Source organism: Myxocyprinus asiaticus, chromosome 16 (assembly GCF_019703515.2).
Source record: "Myxocyprinus asiaticus isolate MX2 ecotype Aquarium Trade chromosome 16, UBuf_Myxa_2, whole genome shotgun sequence".
Lineage (NCBI taxonomy): Eukaryota > Metazoa > Chordata > Actinopteri > Cypriniformes > Catostomidae > Myxocyprinus > Myxocyprinus asiaticus.
Window position 1 is genome coordinate 14,074,889 of NC_059359.1, and position 16,838 is coordinate 14,091,726.

At 37.1% G+C, this 16,838-nt stretch overlaps 1 protein-coding gene across 1 annotated transcript in view; it reads right to left on the reverse strand.

Annotated features, from left to right (window-relative positions):
• Positions 1 to 16,838, reverse strand: part of LOC127454148 (pleckstrin homology domain-containing family O member 1-like) — a 32,330-nt gene that overhangs the window by 14,113 nt on the left and 1,379 nt on the right. Inside the window, exons 2-4 of the mRNA XM_051721137.1 lie at positions 16,432 to 16,578; positions 3,714 to 3,854; positions 1,459 to 1,563 (exon numbers count right to left, since the gene is read on the reverse strand). Coding sequence (XP_051577097.1) covers positions 1,459 to 1,563; positions 3,714 to 3,854; positions 16,432 to 16,578 — 393 coding nt within the window. The remainder of the gene's footprint in view (positions 1 to 1,458; positions 1,564 to 3,713; positions 3,855 to 16,431; positions 16,579 to 16,838) is intronic.

Here is a 16,838-nt window from a genome sequence, read left to right on the forward strand (position 1 = left end):
TAACCTTGTGTAAATTATCATGTGAACATTTAGCTTTATGCTAGGCTAAAATGCGATTTCTAGCTCTTTTACATGCACATGTTACCAGCCAAAAAACCAAGAAAATCCATGTTCGATCATACATATATTTTATCAGAATATCAGAAAATAAATGTTTAATGTAAGTGTATTTTGTCTTACTGTACTGGCAGATGTGTTTTTCACTTGTTATTAACTTGTTTATAGTCAAAACAAGTGAAACAAAAAATCTGCCAGAGCTGAAGAAGTAATCCAAAGTATTCAGATTACATTACTGTCCATGAGTAATCTAACAGAATACGTTACAAATAACATTTTACAGCATTTATTTTGTAATCAGTAGTGCAATACATTTTTAACGTAACCCTCCCAACCCTGTCGTCTAGGCATTGCTATGTGGTTAATAAGTTCTTCTGAGTATTTAAGTGTGTTACTAGGTTGTTGCGGGTGGTTGTCCAGGCATTGCTATGTGGTTAATAAGGTGCTCTGAGTGTTTTTTAGTGTTTTGTTAGGGTGTTGTGGGTGGTCGTCCAGGCATTACTATGTGATTGATAAGTTGTTCAGAGTGTTTTTTAGTGTGTTTTTAGGGTGTTTTGGGTGGTTGTCCAGGCATTGCTATGTGGTTGATAAAATATTCTAAGGGTTTTTAAATGTGTTGCTAGGGTGTTTTGGGTGGTCGTCCAGACATTGCTATGTGGTTGATAAGGTGTTCTGAGTGGGTTTTTTTTATGTGTGTTGTTAGGGTGTTGTGGGTGGTTGACCAGGCAGTGCTATGTGGTTGATGAGGTGTTCTGAGGGTTTTTAAGTGTGTTGCTAGGGTGTTGTGGGGGGTCATCCAGGCAGTGCTATGTGGCTGATGAGGTGTTCTGAGGGTTTTTAAGTGTGTTGCTAGGGTGTTGTGGGGGGTCATCCAGGCATTGCTATGTGGTTGATAAGGTATTCAGAGTGGGGGGGGGATGTGCATTGCTATGCTGTTGATAGGGTGTTGTGGGTGATCGTCAAGGTATTTCTATGTGGTTGATAAGGTGTGCTGAGTGTTTTTTTAGTGCATTGCTATGCTGTTGCTTGGGTGTTTTGGACTGTTGCTAGGGTACTAGGTGGTTTCTAGATGGATGCTTTCTGCCCTAAGTAAGAAAAAGCCCCTAAGGTATTCTAGTCCTTGGACGTCTATGACATTTTTCCATCCATTATATCATCCAAAAATTGTAAATCCAATCGCATAGAAAAGTACTGCACACCATGCCTGAACAAGCCACATGATTTGAGGAAGTAGGTTGATGTCCACAGCACAAACCGTTAAGGAAACGTTCTGTGCCAAAGTTTAATAATAATGGTTAGGGGTTTGTTCAAATCTCTATTAGCAATACTAATAGTGATGCTTCCCTTAAATTTTCTCATTAATGCAAGTTATTTGCCAAGAGATGGGCGTGTCTAACTTACCTCATCCAAAATGTGATTTTTGGCCCTGGTGATCGCTCCATTTAAAGCATTGATCCATGACTCCTTTTCCTCTGGACTGACAGCCAAAAACACCAGATTTGGAACCTACATGCGGGGGCGAGAGATCTATTGAAAATAATATGTTGTCTTGTCTAAAAAAGGTAATTTATATAAAAACAGTACAGATTACAGTGAGGGTACAGTTTGGTGTATGACTACTGTTGCAATGAACCCTGCTGGCTTATTATTTTGTGTCTACAAACACAGTGAAAATTCCTTCCAAATGTACATTAGCAGGTACTGTTTGGCCATAAGACTCTGATGCAGCAACAGCATGTGGCAAAAAACACCATATTAGGCAACATCACTGCAAGACTTCCAAACAGTTTGCTGAAGCAGTGACAAGCGGCCCTTTTGTTGATGCTGCAGCTGTGTAGATAAGATTTCTGCTGTAATCTACCTATTCTGCCCTATGTTTGAGTGGAAAGAGCTGATATTTTAGGTGAGCACATTTGATTGGGGGGGGGGGGGGGGAGATAAAATGCTACAAAAGTGTATAATATGGCCTTTTCAGCAGTTTATCGAGCAAGAAAAGAAAAGACAGAGAACACAGATGCCGAATATGCATGAGGTCATACACTAGGGTGGCTCTTCTGTTGAGCGCCATGTGGAACAGCTGTTGGTGTGGTGCAGGGGGAATTATTAACCATGTGGTTGTGTGTTTATGTGTGTTTGGGAGGGTTGGTGCAGCTGGATTTCCCTAAAACCCACATTTTTTGTTGTGGGGATTAACCCCTTTTCTCAGTGCTGGATTTTAAATGATTGGTCAGACACAATCCCTAATGTCGTTCCAAGCTGTCAAAAATGTCTCTAGCCTGTCAGAAAAGGCTTTAAATCTAAAGTAGCAAATGCAGACTACTTAAAAGAAACTTCCTTTAACTGATAAAAATACACTCCACTCAAGGAGAAGTGCAGACACGATGATGTAACCAATAAATATAAAGTTGTTTAAAGAAGTGTGTAATTTCTGCACAATTACGGAGCCAAATGGAGTTTCAAAAATAATCAGATTTTCCAAGCACTCTGCCCCGCCCCATCTTCCATTGTTCGGAGGTAGTCTTGCCTCAAAGTCATGCCATTGGTTGAGCCAGAAGTTGACACGTCGAACCATTCAAAGAAACAAAGCAATTTTATGAAAGCGCAACAGCGTTTAGACTTTTTGGGAGGTCAACCTACGAATGTGTCAATGCACATTAAAATAGCTAGGAAAACATTTTTTTTTCAACATCTAAAAAATGACACACTTTACCTTTAAGAAATAAGGAGCTTTACTGTGGGACAGAGAGCAAACTTTGCAGAGCTCAAATGGTAAGATGTTCTATTTGTGTTGGTCTAAAGGATGAAGGATATTCGTGGTGGCCTGTGGTGTGCTAGTGAAAGGTGATAAATTGAGACATTCTTACTGAAAGCCAATTAGACAGGACAGGATCTTACATTGGTCGGTATACTCTAAGTGTGTGCTTAGAGAACAGTACAAAAAAGTATTATCTTAATCTGCTTTCTTAATCAATTTCAGATATTTTTGTCTTGTTTTCCAATATCTAAACATCTGTAGAACAGGATAAATATTCTTTAGGCAAAATTGTGGAAGCTAAAAACTATTTGCCATTGTTAAATTATTTTGTTCTTGTTTTGAGCATGAAACTCATTAAACTGTGTTAGATTCATAGATTTTAAGAGAGAAATAAAATGGCCAAATGGGGTTTAAAAAAATAAACTCAATTCAAGATATATTATCTAAAAAAATAGACTTTATCTTATGCTATTTTGCTTCTCATAGAACATTTATCTTGATTTAAGGATGTTTAGTTATTTTTACTGGAAAACAATGCAAAAATACTGATTAAGAATGTTCTTTTTTTCTTTTTTTTTTGCAGTAAACGATGACGCCAACTATAGGTTGTGGTATCGTCCAATAAGCCACAGCTTCAGTCCTTAGTCTCAATGTCTCTCACACAACACAAGAATGTAAAATACCCTAAAAATCAACTTGTATGGATTCTCCTTTTGCCAAATTCTGTGTGATTTGTGTGACTATATGACAAGGCATGGTTCTCTGAGTTGTGTAACAGGTGATCCCTCACTCAGAGTATGGCTGCAAATTGACTTATAAACCAGCCCAGCAGTATTCTAGTTTTGACTAAGGTATAAACCCATTAACCATTATCCATCATCCCCTTTCTGTTGAGACCGACCGTGTTGCCTGGCTGCCGGGATCGCAGTAGCGTGAACTTGCTGTGGTTCTTTTTGCTCCTGCTCTTGGCCTTGCGAAGTTCCTCAGATTTCTCGTAGTCTGTGAGGTCCACCACTTCCTGGATTTTTTTCTCATCTTTAACCTGGCGACGAAAGTAGAGATTTGATTACATTACTATGATTTAACTTTGCACCTACAGCTACTACTTTTACCTAAAGAGACTGGGTAAAAAATATTTTTATCATGTCCTAATCAAGTGTGACATAATACGTTTCCAAAGATAAGTTGGATTAACGAAAATGCTGTGTGATTCAACATAATAACAGTCAATCAGAACATATGTGATGTTCAATATACAGTCATGTGAAGCAGGTTTTTAGACCAATGAGATTTTATTGTGGGCATAGCTACCCTGCACGACACAACAGAAATAGATACCAAGCAATCGACAAAATGTCCTGCAACTTGTCGCAGAGTCTAAGAATGAGTGGTTGGCCACAGTAGGTTTTTCAATGGTGATATCTGATGCCAATATTTAGGTGCCCAATATAATGCTGATATACTGTATATAACACAATTTAACAATAGCATAAAGTGAGATGTATACAAAATCTCTAAAATTAAAGAAAGACACACCCTATTTTACAAAATATGTTATTAAAATTCACTTAAAAAATATCTGAAAATGTATGTGGCACTTTAAAAAATGGCACCTCAACAACATCTTAAAGTTATACAATTTATACTTAGTCTAGCTGGTGCAGTCACAACAGTTAATGACATCTGGATGACCAATGACACTGTTGGCAACTGGAACTGACGTCAAAAACTTTATAAACAAATAAAGGCCAGCACTGCGTCAAACATGACAAAAAAAACGGATCACCATGGTCTAATTTGGCATCACCTGCCAGACGATCTCATTAGGTCACAATCAATTTCCATTAGTGCTGTCCTAAAGAAAAAAAAACTGGCTTCATGCACGCAAGGCCACAGCTGGTTGTGTGTGCTGTACTACAGAGCGCTCTACAGTGCAGTCCTTAAAAGTATTGGCAGAGCACTATGGCTCTCACGACAGGGAATGGTTGTTCAAATAGTACATCTACTGTTCCAACAGCACAAAGACAGCAATTAACTGGCAATCTGATCCAACCCTTTTTCCAGGAGAGAACACTTTGGGCACAGTACATTTGCAGTCAATGCTGGACATTAAAGACTTCTCAATACAACTAGATAGAAGATAATACTGATGTTTGTTGTCTGGACTAAAAATGTGCTCTTTAGTGCTTAAGAAGGACACCAAAAAGAGAGCCGGAAAGAAAAGCATTTAAAGGCTTATCACTAGATTTAGAGTAAAAAAAAATGTGTAATACAAACATTGAAGCTTTATTGATGGAGATCTAAAAGCATTCTGTTTCACTATCATTACCTGTAAAATGACCCTGATATATCTGACACCAAATCTGGCACAGTAAAAGTCTGTAATCTGAGATCACCCTGGAAAATCCTAATATAAACACTTGAATGGACAAATGAATTAAATAACAGTGACTAGAATCTCAAATAAACTATTAATTTCAAAGCCATTTTTGTAGTTTTGCTTTGTGCTCCATTAAATTTAATATGCACATTGAACGTTTGAGTGCTAGTGTTTGTACAAATCTTAGGTAATTTTTTTCCCCAGTTTACTAACTGGAAAACGGACCACAAACACCATGATTTTGTGCTCAATTTGAACTTTAAAAGAGAATTTACAACTCTTGAACTGCCTCTTTAAAACACAACTGGCAGAGGCTCAAACAACTGACCGCTTCTAGCCTTTGGTGACCTTTTAAATTGAAAATAAAGAGAGTCATCTATATTTAAAATGCTGTCCATTAAGCTTTAAACAGAAGCATCCCTTTGCAGAGGACACACACAGTGTGAACAGTCAAAAATAGCATCCGAAACAAACACAAGTTTAAATTGGTTGACAAACTACAGTATATCATTCCCAAAAGAGAAACAAACACAAAAACAACACTGCTGTGAAAATAATTTCACAGTGTTGCCAGGCTGCCTGATTTATACTCTGTAAATAAGCTACTTTCTGTTATATAACTAAAGCTGTTTGGAGCTGTAAACAATATTTTTGTCATATGTGATGTTAAAGGAATGTCCCAGATTGTTTTGTTTTTTTTAAACTTAAGCTCTATGAACAGCATCTCCGGCATGATGTCGATTACCGCAGACATTTTAGACTCACAAAACAACAAACAAACAAAAGTTGCACTTTCAGTCATGCACTTACAATGGAAGCCTATGGGGCAAGGAATTGTTCTGGAATATAAGGTAAAACTGAAGTATGTAATTCCTGTGACACTAGCACCACCGAATGGAATTGCAAAAATAAACATTGTTTTCAAAACAGCTTTTCAAATACGCCCCTGGTCTGCTGTTGTTCAAACAGTCAGATAATCCTGCCCCCAACTCACGCCATTGGTTGAGTAACTTCGTAGGGTGGGGTCTAAGCGGGTCGCTCAAAACAAGCACAGGAATTTTTATAGTGCTACAGAGACACAGTGACTATGTTTACATGGACACCAGAGAGCGACTTATTGCGAGAAAGTAGCGTTCCCATTTACATGCACTGTATAAGCGGTATACTCTTTACTCCCATATAAATGCGGCTCCGTCAGTAAGCAGCTTTCTCCACAGCAACGTAATTTCCCTGCAACGCTTGTTTAAATAACAAACATAGCATCCAAGGAACACTTCACTATTTTTATTCCCCGTTGCTTCGCTTTATTTTCAGACATTCCAGAGTTATTGCTGTGTTGTTCTCTTGCGCTGCAATAGTGGGGTTTCTCTTTTACGTAAAACTCTAGGATTTCTCTAATGTCCGAGCGTACAGTATATACGCAAATGTGAGGGACAGTCGATGTTTTACATTAGTGTGAATAAATGGGTATAGTTTATAGTGTATGTGCTTTTCTCACTGTACATCCAGAAATGTTGAAAACTTTCCACTGTGTTGACTTGTTGTTTGGCTCCATCCTATGATATTTGTTCTCCGGTTTGTTCACGCACATGCATACTCTTCAAAAAATGCTTATGCATTTACATGACCACATAAGCCACGTTTTCTGGGAGAAACCTGGGTGTGTTAAACCTCTTTCTCTTAATCCCTTAAACACCGTAAGGAAATCGGCGTTCTTGTTTACATGGTGTTTCAGAATGCCACTTACTGCTAAAACTCAGTAATAAACCATTTTCTTAAGTGCAAGTAAATGTGGTCAGTGTTTACAGTTTTCAAGAAAATGCATCAATGAATGGCTTACTTATAGTTGTCTCTACATATTAAGCTGGGACAGAAAAAAGTAATTTAACACCAAAAAAGTTACATACTTCAGCTTTAAAATTCACACTTTTTTTAAGTATAGTATAGTGTGAGAAACTGTAAAGTTATAAACTCCTGTCATAACCATAAAAGCCGATTGACCTGGTCATTTTTTCACAATTTGCACAAGGATACCAGAAAGGAACGTGATATATCTATATGCAAAGTACTGTTTAAATTTTGTAAACTCCACCCAAAGGAAAATAAGGAATAATTGGTAACGCATATCCAAACATGAAGTTCATCTGCCTAAATAGTAGTTTTACCACTTACTTCACAGCTCAAATGACACATATTTTTGTATGGGGAAATATATATAAAGGCGTAAATGCAAACAAAAATATGAGCTTCACATTCCTCCTTATAAATGCATCAGAATGCTTTGCCCAAAGACTTCCATTGCAAGTGCATTTCTGTAGATGTAATTTTGTTTTGTTTTTTGTTTTTTTTTTGCAAATTGAGGGATGAGTCAAAAAAAAAATTCTGGTTATCAACAGTATCCCACAAGATGCTGTCGACAGAGCTTAACTTGTTTTGAACCCAGATTTTTGATGTCCTGTGAAACATTTGCTCTCAAGCTCTACTTCCAATGTGGATTTATAAAGACAAGCTTCACACAAACACACACGCACACACACAAGTATTGTGAAGAATTTCCTTTCAGATGACATTTAGTTTCAATATGAGGCAGGTGCATCAATCGGAGACAAAGCGAGTCATCGTGTCATGTTTCACTGTCATTCAATAGATTAGTCAACTTCTGTTTGAATCGGCTTTAGCTATTTAAATTGACCATATAATTTACTACTATTAGCTCTTTATACATTCTCCATTAAGCTGTCTAACCGTTCATAAATGTCCATCAAGGTCACAAAATATTTCACCTGAAAGAATATATTAGAGAAGCCAAATACCCTGAAGAGGAGTCTGAAATGAATACTCCCCAGGAACATGTCCCTTTGGCCCAGACATTAAATATTCATGGCTAAGTGTTTAAGTGGAAATCTGTGAATTCGACAGCTATGAGGTCAATGATGATTTATGATATGAAAGCTGCAGGAAAGATCTGGTGTGTTCGGTCTGAGAGAGGAGCAGACGGGGCAGGTGAGCATGGAGTGATTGAGGGAGAGCCAACTGCTTCATGTGGGGAACTGACATGTTGACAACAGCTGTAACAAACAAGCTTGCAAAAACACACTGGAGATGTTTTGTCTGTGGCTTGTAATGAAGATCATATCAGTCCATCAAACTTCCCTTTTCTGCACTTCCTGATGGTGTTTTAAATGTAGGTTTTGCAAAGTGTGTGCAAACTGCAGGTATTTTTGTATACAGAAGCTTATCAGGAAAACCAGCCTGATAGTATAGTGGTGAAGTATTCAGCAGCAAGATCTTTTCACTGTGTGTTGAGCGTAAAAGTTGTTCCGTGTCCGTGTCCAAAGACGAGATCCACATGATCCATATGTCTCTTTTAATACTCTTTCTGTTTTCTACAGTCAGTTGTTGATAAAAAAGTTTTTTTAATTCTAATCACGCATAGCATGGATGAGATAAAACCATCTGAGGCTCTCTCATTAACATGCGCTCATCTACAGATGCTCTTTACAGAAATGCCGGTTTTCTTAAAGACACAGTGTCGATTTTTAACACGTTAAACAAATCGATGTAAATACTTCTAATTAGTACAAATTATGCAATTTTACAATAAACATTGTTAATGTTAAAATGTAATATATGCAATATAATATCATATTTATTGACTGAATATATGGATTTGTTCATTTTAAAAAGCTAAAATGTGACCAAAATGATAACAAAAAATAATCAAATATAATTATTAACATTAATATTTTAATTTACCTACGTAGTTTGAAGGTCCCCTGTGTAATTAATAGGGGTGTAATGATCCATCGATCTGGAACGACGCATCGATCAAATTACCAACGATGCGATGTCATCGATACAACGCATAAACAATGATGTATTTTTTTTTAAGATGTACTTTTATTATAACAATGCTCTAATGCGTATTGACGCTGACCACCACCCCTGGAGTCGCGAGTTCGAATCCAGGGTGTGCTGAGTGACTCCAGCCAGGTCTCCTAAGCAACCAAATTGGCCCAGTTGCTAGGGAGGGTAGAGTCACATGGGGTAACCTCCTCATGGTCGCGATTAGTGGTTCTCAAAACAGGCACCTAACATTGTTATATCGATCGCAGGCCCCTGAATCTAATTGAAATCGCATCACGGCAGACTTTGAGATATCGGCAAACATCAGATTGCTGGCTAAGAGAATCTACATAAGATCCTATCGTGATGAAACTGGCAAGTTACACCCCATTAGCTGCGAGAGAATTTCTTTCATATGTAAGCAAAAATTTTATAACTAAAATATACCAATATGAATCGATAATTAATCGAAACAAAATCATAATCGAGAGCTTGTGAATCATAATCTAATCGAATGTCACGATTACTCGATTTCATTTGATTACTCGATTAAAAAAATTCCTTGATTACAAAATTGCAAAATTGACAAATCGGAAATAAGGCGGAAGTGACACAGTCCACGGACAAGGGTCCGAACACATAACAACAAGGTGTCAGCTGTGTAAGAGCACTTTACTTTAGATATGAAAAACAATGTTGCTGTCTGTTGACCTGACAAACCATAACATCACTTTAGCAATGCAACAGCACTTGAAAAGAAGACAACCAGTTTTCAAAAACCTGCCGGACACAGCATGTTAAGTTCACTAGGTAGACTGCATGCCATTTGCGATGCAGAGTCCGAATGCAGGAGAGATGTTGAGCCCTTCGTTGCCGCATGGAACACGCTGAACTGAGCAAAAAACACATTGAAATGCACTCTAAACCTATTTATTTACACAATAATTTGCAATATAGGCTTTTACGTAGAAACGTAAAATAATGTCATGAAAAGAACGTCCGCCGGACTTGATTAAAGTTACACACTCAAAAACTTTCTGTTCAATAGCTCTGATTGAATCCAGATGATTAAGGGTTATTTTCAGCAAACTGTGGTTTGAGTTCGGTTTTGTGTAAATTACTAAAATTACAATTTGAATATAAATGCAATTTTCAAATGTGAAATTTTTAACAGTGATTACCCAAGTAAGAACTGAATGTCCAGATGCTTAAGGGCATTTTACACGATACATGGCAAGCGACAAGCTTTTGCGATCTGGCCAGTATGTAGCACAAGTGCAATACCCACAAAGGAAACCAGAAGGAACAACATGATTGTAAAAAGAAAACTTTAAATGTCATTATTTACATATTTATCTTCTCATAGTTCAAAGCTCATTCCTTATTATTTTGGCTAAAAAATGCTTTTATGGCCATGAATAATGTCCAAGACTCAAGTCAAGTCAAGACTCTCTTAAAAAATTAACAAACAGTAGATGAAACCCAACATGATCTGTTTTTATTTCCTATCTCTGTGTCATGAAGATGAAAGCACAACATTAAGCAGACTATGATGCCAAAGCTATTGTTTCCTTGATGCAATTTTAGAAAAGCAAACCAGATGAGCAAAGTGGACAAGAACATGTGAAAGCAGAAGTGTCAAATGAAGAACAAGCTGTAACCACTGCACCCATATCTGCCACTGACACATATGACTCCAAAAAGCAGAAGGGGCATTTAAGATAAAACCACATCTTCCTCACTGAGGCTTGAGACAGAGAACAAAGACAACTCATTCTCCTATCTTCTTCTTTCATGTTGAAGCTCTGGTAGATTTTGAATTGTAAAGGAAGGGTTACTAAAGATTTTAATTTTGAATTTAGTTTTTATTTCCATTTTATTTTGAATTGGTCATTTCAATTTAGTTTAGTTTTCGTCGGTTTTAACTCTATGATTGATAGTTTAAGCTGAGTTTTAGTTTTTTCAGTGTGTTTTAGTATTTATTTCGTTTTTATTTTAAAAATACAAAAAGTTAATGCGTTAACTGATATAATTTAAATATGGTTAACAATGTTACATTTATCTGTGACATCTTGTTTTCGCTATCTAGTCGCACTTTCATGTTTAATGAAGGCAGGTTGTAAAAGATTTAAATTTTAAAATAAAATCAGTATTCAAAATTAAAATTAATATGAGCTCATTTTTATTTTGCTTTAGTTAGTTTTGGAATAAACACTATTATTTAGTTTAGTTTTTTTATTTACATTAGTTAACATTTTTCCATTTAGATTTAGTTTTCGTTAACGATAATAACTCTGGCTGTATGTTGACAGCCTGGAGCAATCGTGAAAGAGGAATGTAAGTGTGTGAAAGAGAATATGGACCAGAGTGAGTGAGAAAAAGCTCTCCCACACGTCTGTACACACTCCCTACATCTGCCTCCCAGGAATTTGATCCCCTGTCCAGGTTGAAAGATACTCAAATGACATCTGCTCCTACAAGAGGTTCTAGAAGAGTTTTGCAGCACACATTCTCAGTTTACTGCCACCCTTTGGTTTACACTGTATAATCTGAAATTACAAAAGAAATTCCATAGACTCAAGCCATATCTAGGAACCAGAATATCATAGACTTTGGTGGGCTCATTTGATTTGGGCCAGTAAGCAACAGCCTGGCAATACTCTAGCAACCATCCAAAATACCCTAGCAACCATGCAGCAGCACACTAAAAAACCCCTTAGAACACCTAATCAACCACATAGCAAAACCCTGGCAACTACATAAAACACCCTAGCACTGTGGTGGCAAGTTTTGCAGAGACAAAAAGCATCACTCATATCGTCTTAATATAATGTAAAACAAAATCTAGTTATATTTCTATGTATATGTCTTTAACACCTAGGAAACGGTGTAAAAATAAAATAAAATATTGTGCAAAGATGCCCCTTATGCCTGGTGGTGATTAATAAATATGCATAACTCCTCCTGCAGATACTTTAAGGTGCAAATAAATATGGGATCATGTTGCAGTTTATCTATTAAGGAACAACGACACCAAAACAACAGCATTGGATCATTAAAGCTGTTGTGTGTCTAGACAGCTGGAGGGAAACATCTAGACAACAGCATGATGAAACCTCAGTCTGTTAAGCACTAAAAGGATCAATCCTCCCTGTGAGCAGTGAGCCAGAGCCCATATGCTGCCTCTGCATTGTCTGATCTGATGCTGAGCACAGCAAACGGTCTTCAGCATGACCATGACTCAACATCAATCCTGATTTCACTTCCCTTCGTCCTCCCACACTGCAGTAATTCTCACAGAAAAATAAAGAGTTTGTGAAAATAGTCTTTCATGATTACTGGAAAGAGATAGTTTCCCCAATAATTAAAAAATTCTGTTATCATTCACTAACCCTTATATTCCTAATTCATAAGACTTTTTTCTTCTGTGGAACACAAAAGGAGATGTTAGGCAGAATGTTAGGCTCAGTCACCATTCACTTTTATATTGTATGGAATAAAGATGCATTGAAAGTTAATGGTGACTGATGCTAACGTTCTGCCTAACATCTCGTTTTGTGTTCCACAGAAGCAAGAAAGTCATATGGAACATGAGGGTGACAGAATGATAACAACATTTAAATTTTCGACTGCACTATCCCTTATCTCTTAAAGAATTAGTTCACTTAAAAATGAGAATTCTCTCATCATTTACTCACACTCATGCCATCCCAGTTAGGAGTTATATTTTGGTCTGTTCTCAACCTAAATCGATTAGATTGCTCAAGAAGATTAAACCACTGGAGTCATATGGATTACTTTTATGCTGCCTTTATGTGTTTTTTGGAACTTCAAAGTTTTGGTCACCATTCACTTGCATTGTATCGACCTACAGAGCTGAGATATTCTCCTAAAAAATCTTCGTTTGTGTTCTGCAGAAAAAAGAAATTCATCTGGAATGGCATCAGGTTGAGTAAATGATTAGAGCTTTTTTATTTTTGGATGAACTATTCCTTTAAAGCTAACTGTTCATCCAGAAGTGAAAGAAACACTGTTGGAAAGGCACATTATCGCTGAAATATTGATATTACATGATTGCATTGGACTTGGAAATTACAGTTTGTGGGTAATGCTTTACTTTTACATTTTCATTTGGCAGATGCTTAAATCCAAACTAATTTACAGTGCATTCAAAAATATACATACTATAAGTATGTGTGTTCTCTGGGAATCGAATCCTTAACCTTGACATTGTTAGTGCCTCTTCTAACAACTTGTTCTAACACTTACTATATTACGTTAAAACTTAGGTAACGCTCAAAACAAACAGGAATTTTTATAGTGCCACAGAGACACTGTTTATAGATTTCAAGAAAATTAACCTACGAATGGCTTGCTCATCATTGTCTCTACACATTAAGCTGGGACAGGAGAAAGTAGTTTAACACTGAAAATGTTACACACCTTAGCTTTAAGGTTAACATATTAAGATTAACAGATTATATTGTAAAAATAGTGTTCATTGTTAATTCGTTATACCGTATACATTTACTAATCTTAATGTATAGAACTTTATTGCAGTGTTACTATTTCATTTGAATGTTGTGTATCTCATCTTGCTCATTTGAAAACTGGTCTTGAATCACGTCCGGGTCTAATCCAAGATCTATGTTTGAAATTGGATAAAAGTGTTAAGCAGCTCCTGTGTACCACAATAAAGCTGGTTGGATATTAATGCTGTGCTGTTACTGAGAAGAACAGCCAGAGGAACTCATGAGATTCTACTATGAGCTTGTGTCTCTTGACAGCTTTTGGCAATGAACTTCCTGGATATCAAAGAAAGTTTCGCACTTAATGTGGGCAATCAAATATGAGATTTTCCACTTCATTTATTGTGCTTAAGAATTTCACAAATGTTAAACGAGCTTGCACTTACATGGTAAGATGGTTTGACTTGGATCAATCTAGGTATTTTGACATTGCGCAATTCGATGGACTTGAATATCTAATAAGATGTAAACGTTTTGCATGGCTCTGCTTTTCAAACAATGAAAAATAAATTGCATTTCCTCTACATGCCATTTAGTAGCTGTAGCTTACAAATGGATAATCATGGAATCATTACAGAAACAAACTCATAAACACATAAAGGGTTTTGTAATCTCTCTGTGTGAGTACTTTTACTGTATCAGTAATCAGAAACAAAAACTAGCTGATTTGCAATAATTCTGCCACATACAATCTAAGAGCACGATAGAGAGAGAGTGGGTGAGAAAGAGTTGCCATTTGGATGCCAGACGCTACAGAAAAGCTACTGGGATTTAGCAAGCATGTATAGGTTACCTAAATCACAAAGAACCCGTGCCATCAGCTCACTTTTTATCATAAAAGCTCCAGGAGAACCACACAGATCCAAATAAATGAACATATTAGTCAAAGACTTATTACGCTGACCAGTAATACAAGGATATTCTACATCGGTACTAGGGGTGGGAATCACAAGGTAACCGGCAATACGATATAATATCGATATTTAGGACACGATATTATTGCGATTCTTTCTTTTTGGTGTATTGTGATTCCAAACTAAGATATATTGCAATATTTCACTAGGGATGCACCGATCCGATACCTGGATCGGTATCGGTTCCAATACTGACATTTTTAAATGGATCGGGTGTCGGTCCGACGAGCCCGATCCAAATCCGACAATGTGTGTTAGTCATGTTCATTACTGTCAAGCTCAAAACATGTCATAAAAGAACCATAAAAACACAATTAAAGTAGTTCATATGACTCATGCATTTTATTCAAAGCCACTTGAAGACGTGCAATAGCTTTGTGAATCACAAAAGGCAGTGTTTTATAAGTAAATATATCAAATGCACTCGCAGCTCCAGTGCGTTATTAAATGGTGCTGTTCTGTTTACACACACCCGCAGCAATTTTTAGCCTTCATCTAAACTTCATTTATATTCATTTATATTGAAATAATGTGTAGTTAGAGGTTTGTGTTTCTTTACATATTAAAGAGTACTCCCAATTAGTTCCACACAATAATGTAAAGATATTCTAAACTGATTATTCAAAAAAACAACACTGGTATCAAATCGGGATCGGTATCGGCCGATACTGAGATTTTCAATATCGGAATCGGATCGGAAGAGGAAAAATGGTATCGGTGCATCCCTATATTGCACTCAATGTTTCTCGTTTGTCTTCATCGTACTTAAGAGAACTGTTTCCAAATCACCAAATGCATTGTTTGTTTTTTTATTTGTTTTTTGTTTTTGGATTTTCACCCCTTTTTCTCCTCAATTTGGAATGCAAAAATCCCAATGCACTCTAGGTCCTCGTGGTGGCGTAGTGACTTGCCTCAATCTGGGTGGCGGAGGATGAATCTCAGTTGCCTCTGCGTCTGAGACCGTCAATCCGCGCATCTTATCACGTGGCTTGTTGAGCGCGTTACCGCAGAGACATAGCGCATGCGGAGGCTTCACGCTATTCTCTGCGGCTTCCACACACAACTCACCATGCCCCCCCACCGAGAGCGAGAACCACATTATAGCAACCACGAGAGGTTAACCCAACGTGACTCTACCCTCTCTAGCAACCGGGCCAATTGGCTGCTTAGGAAGCCTGACTGGAGTCACTCAGCAAGCCCTGGATTCAACACCAAATGCACTGTTTAATTAATATAAAAGTGCCTGTTTACAAAACAAGTCCAGTTTATTTCCTAATATCTATGTACAATGCAAAGTCATAAGCATATATACCATAATGGCTCCCTATTTCTGTGGTTAAGTCAATGTAGCTAGTCTTTCTAAAAATAAATTATAGTATTTATGAATACAATAGTAGCCTAAACACTTTAAGAACATTATTTATTACAACACAGTTTCAATACACAAAAGTATAATACATTTTAAAATACATTTTAGTATGGGAGGGCGATTATGTGTAAAGCATGATAACTGCACCTTCTAAGGGACTATTTTTGAATTCCTAGATCAATTTTGGCAAAGAGAAAAAAAATTCCCATCACCATAATATCTGGAAAAATGTAAATAATAATTTCGATATCTGCCATGCAAATATCGATACAATATCATGAGGAAAAATACCACAATACTTTAACATATCGATATTTTTTCCCACCTCTAATCGGTACACCAAAGAAGTTGAACATTAATTGATTAATTAGTTGAAGTGGTCTTTAAGTGTTCTCACAAGTGTTATACTGCGAAGGATTCTTTTTATTGAACATTAATCAGGTGCTTTGAACCCGTCAGCAGCGATTTACTAGACACACCAATTATGAAAATCAATGTAAGTGTGTTATGCAATCAACATCTCATCATCATGATGTGGAGAAAAGCATGAGAAGGATGGAAATGATCTGTCCAAAACAAACCTCTTTGTCAGAGATGTAGAGTTGGTCTCCTTTCAACAGAACAAATCTGTTTTTCCAAATTTCCCTGAAAATTCCTTTGCCACAATACTTGCGAATCCAGCCAGTTTTGTCGGGCTGCGCGGGCTGTTGATTGGCATCCTGAGGGCCCTGTGTTAACAGAGATGGAAAATACACATGGCATTGAGACATGAGATTATTTGAAAGGTTCCCAGGCATCCAAGGGGGTGTCTCATTGGCTGTTTCTCAAAACCTATGAGCTGCCATCCTACACAGCATTTAGGCACCAGTGAGAATTCCGAACGTGCCTATGATGCCCACAAATGCTGTCTAGGACTAGTTTTTGATACACAACCATTTCTAGGTTCTCTAGCTTGAGTTCACTAGAGAAGGGAGACTTTCTTAAAGAC